The sequence below is a fragment of the Limanda limanda genome, chromosome 15 (assembly GCF_963576545.1).
Source record: "Limanda limanda chromosome 15, fLimLim1.1, whole genome shotgun sequence".
Taxonomy (NCBI): domain Eukaryota; kingdom Metazoa; phylum Chordata; class Actinopteri; order Pleuronectiformes; family Pleuronectidae; genus Limanda; species Limanda limanda.
The window spans coordinates 4,796,298-4,802,049 of NC_083650.1; the positions used below are offsets into that span (position 1 = coordinate 4,796,298).

The following is a 5,752-nucleotide window of genomic DNA, read 5'->3' on the forward strand; positions in this document are numbered from 1 at the left end:
TATTCTGCTCTCTCTCTCTCCCTCAGTGCGCAGCGTGCGTCTCCAAACTTTTCCCTTTCTTTCTGATCCTCTCTCTCTCTCTCTCTCTCTCTCTCTCTCTCTCTCTCTCTCTCTCTCTCTCTCTCTCTCTCTCTCTCTCTCTCTCTCTCTCTCTCTCTCTCTCTCTCTCTCTCTCCCCGGTGCTCGGTGCTCGCGGTGGATGAAACGAGCCTGTTTAACATATTCACATCGACGTCACCGTGTGAAGGTGGATCGTGTAGTGCGGCCGCGGCTATAAGAGCCCCCGCAGCCCGCTGCCTGCGCACGGACACAAGGGTGCAGACGCAGAGCAGCTCTGAGAGGATTCCCTGCAGGTAAGTCCAGGCAATATGTGTCCTCGGAGGGTGTCTGTCCTCTGAGGACACACACCCTCCGAGGACACACCCGCTGCTTCACTGCTTTATCCAACTTGTTTCTGCTTCCTCACAACTCGCCTTCAGTTTACTTTGGCACACTCTCTCTCTCTCTCTTAATCCGCTCCTCACTGTGCCACTGTATTCAAATCCTTGCTCCGGGTTTTAAACGCTGATTTATTGCCATTGCTGTATAAAGCCCGGGCCGCCCGGGGGGGGGGGGGTGGCTGAGCCCCCTGAACTGTACCTATAAAAAGGCGCATAACCTAATAGACAAGCCGGCGCATGTAAACCTGTAAAACTATTTGGAATAGTTGACAGCTACTCCTCATGTTGGAGGGAGTTTCCTCACTGCAGACAGGCACGTTTTTCATGTCCTTCATCCACACTGAAGTATGTACATATATATATATGTGCGTGTGTGTGTGTGTGTGTGTGTGTATGTGTGTCTGCGCGCATCCATCCGGTCTCATGAGGCGCGTCCGTCTGCGAGAACTCTTAAAGAAGAATATTAATGTAACCGCAGAATGCACGAGCCAAAAATCAAAATTCAATTAAAAAAAAATACAAAACATGGCATTTTCTCTGATGTGGGCAAGAGAATATTAATTATTATTATTATTATTATTAATTTAATCATCGGAGCATCAGCAGGAGGACCAGCCTGTAGATCAGCTTGTAACGGTTCAGTCTTTGTTTAGATCTTCTATCTCCATCTCTGTTTTGAATTCTGCTGCAGCTGGAGGTTTATTCATTTTATTGGGACAGTTTACAGGAGGACCGAGGGACAATAAGGAGCCGCAGGAGCAGAAAGACGCAGGAGCAGAAAGACGCAGGAGCAACTTTACGCACGGCCGCCGGACACTTGGAGCCGGGACGGAGGCGCCGTTACGCGGGCTGCAGGCACAGGTGGATGGTGGGAAGTTGACCGGCTCGGAGATGTTCACCCTGCAGGCTCAGTTCGGGGCTCTGTGGGCTCTTGGTGCTGCCCTCACCTCGGTGCTGTCCGCGCTGCTGCTGCTGGCGCTCACCCGGCAGCTGTGGAGCCTCCGCTGGAGCCTGACCCGGGACAAGGAGAGCAGCCTGCCGCTGCCCAAGGGCTCCATGGGCTGGCCGCTGGTCGGAGAGACCTTCCACTGGCTGTTCCAGGTGAGACACCACACCGCTGGGTCGCTGGACCTTTCTATCCAAGTGTTCCAGAACCACAGCTCATCCGTGTGTGTGTGTGTGTGTGTGTGTGTGTGTGTGTGTGTGTGTGTGTGTGTGTTTGTGTGTGTGTGTGTGTGTGTGTGTGTGTGTGTGTGTGTGTGTGTGTGTGTGTGTGTGTGTGTGTGACCTGTGCAGATCTGCAGCAGGTTTCTAATGAACAGCTTATTGATTATTGATCATTGTTAATGATGTGATGTGTGTGATCTGTGAAAAGCCGCAGATTCTTCTGCTGCTAATGCGACATGTGCGGACTTGATGTTCAGCAGCAGAAACAGACGTTTTCTGTTCTTCCTCCCTCTTTTCTCTCCGTCTGTCTGGAATGTTCCCGTCTCTTCATCCCTCTATCCGTCCCTCCTCATCCGCTTTTCACCGTCTTTTAAAGCTCTATGATCTCAAGTGAGCGGCGGACTAACTCCAAGCTTGGCCAAAAGTATGCGGACAGTCCCCATGTAGTGGGCTGGTTGTTATTTCTCACAGAAAGTCACTGCATCCTTATGCTGCACAATCCTGCTCAGGCGTTATTTAGTTTATTTTTTTCCCATCTGCATCAAAAAACAAACACTCACAAAATCAATGTTTCTATCATTAAGAAAACAAGACTGAAATTCACAAAAATGCAGAGCAGTGTTTTGATTTTGATCCATTTTCCACAAATGTCACTGAAATATCTTGACCAGTTTTTGAGAGATATTTCTAAACTGGACCAAAACCAGACAGAAGATATTTCTGCAGTGAAGTAAAATTAGGATACATACTTTTTTAAGTTTCATAAATCCTGTAGTTTTCCGACTTGTGTTTCTACCTCAAATTCGACAAACTCCTACAATCTACTTCTGCTCTCCAGGGCTCCAACTTCCACATCTCCCGCAGAGAACGTCACGGCAACGTGTTCAAGACCCACCTGCTGGGGAAGCCCGTCATCAGGGTCACGGGCGCCGAGAACATCCGCAAGATCCTGCTGGGCGAGCACAGCCTGGTGTGCACCCAGTGGCCCCAGAGCACCCGCATCATCCTGGGGCCCAACACCCTGGTCAACTCCATCGGGGACCTGCACAAGAGGAAGAGAAAGGTAAGAAGAGGAACTTTCACAGGTTTCAGTTCAGGTTCACAAACCAGATCCTGATATTTACATAAATGTAGGATGGATCCAGTTTTCTTTTCCAGTCTGTGTAAATTCTGGATTCACGTGTGTTAGGTGACTGACAACTGGAACATTTAAGAGCTCGGACGTGAAACGAGAGGATTATGAAGGAAAGATAAAAAGACCGAATTTAGGATTTTTTTTCTCTCCTCGTTACCAACGATGCTTCCTTGTCGTCTCAACCGACGTCAACATTTATGGATATAGATAAACCATTCCAAAATTGCTGAAAATATATACACTTCAAATGCTCATATTCTTCTTCCAACTTATCCCAATCAATCTTATGTCCTCTTCTGACGTCCTGTTGTCTCCTCTGCCTCCCGTCACATCTTATCTCCTACATCCTTCTTACCCTCCCCACCCGGCCTCCTCCTCCGTCAGTACTCCCTCAAAGGTGTTGACTGTCGTGTACCAGGTAATAACTTTTTACGACTCCTCTCTCTTTGTTTCCTTAACCCTTTCAAGATCCTGGCCAAAGTGTTTAGCCGAGGGGCCCTGGAGTCCTTCCTGCCCCGGCTGCAGGACGTCGTCAAGTCTGAAATCGCCAAGTGGTGCTCGGCGCCAGGATCCATCGACGTTTACAGCGCCGCCAAGTCCTTGACGTTCCGTATCGCCGTCCGGGTCCTGCTGGGTCTGCAGCTGGAGGAGGAGCGGATCGTGTACCTGGCTGGCATCTTCGAGCAGCTGATGAACAACCTGTTCTCGCTCCCGATAGATGCTCCACTCTGCGGCCTCCGCAAGGTGAGACACTGTGAGGATGATGCACAGGACCTGATCAAACTAAAGGTCAAATTCAGATGCTTATTCTGCTGGATTTGATGTGTCCGGCCTCTTAGAGTCAGTTTCTAAAAGACAAAGTACAAGATAAGGTGGATCTAATTTTATTTAAATGATTCTTCTCTTTCTAGGGAATTAAAGCCAGAGAAATCCTGCACGCCAACATGGAAAAAATCATCGAGGAGAAGATGGCCCGGCAGCAGTCGGATGACGAGTATCATGATGCCTTCGACTACATGTTGTCCAGCGCCAAAGAGATCGGACAGGAGGTCAGCATCCAGGAGCTGAAGGTAACGGAGCCGGAAAGTTATGATTCTGAAAGTTTAGACACGTACAAGCAGTTTTATTGTTCTGAACTTTTGTGTCCAACGTTGTCGACTGATATCGGGCCGATATTGCGAAGCCTGATTCCAGATGCTCTTAGACGTTTTTATGCTCAGAGAAATTTGGCTCCGTTTTGACGACTTTGAAAGATTGACTTGGAACTGAATTTTGAATTGGAATATAAATTAAATTAATTCAGATCTGTGGGAAAACATAAAATCATTTTTTAATCATTGTCTTGCAGGAAACAGCAGTGGAGTTGATCTTCGCCGCTCACTCCACCACAGCCAGCGCCTCAACGTCTCTGATTCTGCAGCTCCTGCGCCACCCTGCGGTTGTGGAGAAGGCCAGAATCGAGCTGGAGGCTGAGGGCTTGGGCTACGAACCCCCCAGCGGGCTCCGCTCCTCTGGCGCCAAGACGGAGAAAGACACCGACGCCGGCGTCACAGAGACGACCTGCCTGCTGAACGAAGTGTGTCAGAACCCCAGCGACCAGAATGGTTTCCCACAGTCCCAGTCTCACATACCGTACCTGAGCCTGGACAAGCTGAGCCAGCTGCGATATGTCGACTTTGTCATCAAAGAGGTGCTGCGCTTCCTGCCACCAGTGTCCGGTGGTTACCGCACGGCCCTGCAGACGTTCGAATTAGACGTAAGTTCAAGTCACAGACACCGGTCATATGACGGTTCTTTGGTTTGGGTCGACAAGGATCTCACAGTAACAAGCGATAGATCGGCAACGCCACAACGTTATTGTTACACTTATCGCCTGAAGGTGGTGCTAGTATCACTGCAGCAGCTTTTACTGTATTTGCCTGTAGGGGGCGACTCTGACCCTTCTGTTGCTATGCGAGGTCTGGTAATATCTGCACAGCTCCTCATTGTGGAGCCTGATGATCATTACAAGACAAATATATTTCAAAAACTCTGCGGATTAGTGCGGTCTTCAATAAACAAATCCTGTTTGAGAGTAAATCGGTTTTATTCTTAAAATGCCTCTGCCCTTGATGTGCAGTTTGCTGTTCTTATCATGAAAAGGTAACTACTATTATTTTTTCATGATCTGTCTCAGCCCTTCATTTTTGATGAAATCGCATTTGACAAACCTTGGAGATTTGATAAGATTTAACAACCTTTGTTCTTATTTTCCAGGGCTACCAGATCCCTAAAGGCTGGAGTGTAATGTATAGCATCCGTGACACCCACGAGACAGCAGCCGTCTTCCAGAGCCCGGAGCTGTTCGACCCAGATCGGTTCGGCCCGGACCGGGAGGAGAGCCGGTCGGCTCGGTTCAGCTACGTGCCGTTCGGCGGCGGCGTGCGGAGCTGCGTGGGGAAGGAACTGGCACAGATCATCCTCAAGACTCTCACTGTGGAGCTGATCGGAACCTGCAAATGGGCTCTGGCCACAGAGAACTTTCCAAAGATGCAGACGGTGCCAATCGTGCATCCAGTGAACGGGCTGCACGTGCACTTCACGTACAACCACACACTTTAGACACAAACTCAGACTGACTTTTCAAAAAATAAAGAAAGAACAAGTCAAGAGGAAATTTTACCTCCAATCCTGATTCTGGAAATATCGCCGAACACGATAAAGGATGCAAAACCGCGGTGACTGATGCTGCAGGTCACGCCCCCTCTCGTTTCCATGGAGACGAACAGTGTGAACATGGATGCACGTCGAGCCAAGAAACTAAGTTACGCACACGCTAGCAGATCAGTGAAGCTAGTAACGCTAACCATAACAACACAGCTACCCACACAACTACACAAGTGATACCTGTAACAGAATAAACACACACGCATCTCCTTCGACTCACCTGTGCAGACGCACCAGTGTTAGCTACTGGCGTCTCTTGCTAGCTTATTATAAGATAACGCAAAAAACACAAACAAAAAAAAAC

The 5,752-nt window shown here is 48.9% G+C and overlaps 1 protein-coding gene across 1 annotated transcript; it reads left to right on the forward strand.

Annotated features, from left to right (window-relative positions):
* The first annotated feature begins 1,331 nt into the window (after positions 1–1,331).
* LOC133020822 (cytochrome P450 26C1) lies at positions 1,332–5,343 on the forward strand. The gene is made up of 6 exons (XM_061087541.1): positions 1,332–1,541; positions 2,446–2,670; positions 3,211–3,486; positions 3,654–3,812; positions 4,091–4,498; positions 4,999–5,343. Exons 1-6 carry the CDS (start codon positions 1,332–1,334, stop codon positions 5,341–5,343), a joined length of 1,623 nt encoding a protein of 540 aa, XP_060943524.1.
* Positions 5,344–5,752: the final 409 nt, after the last annotated feature.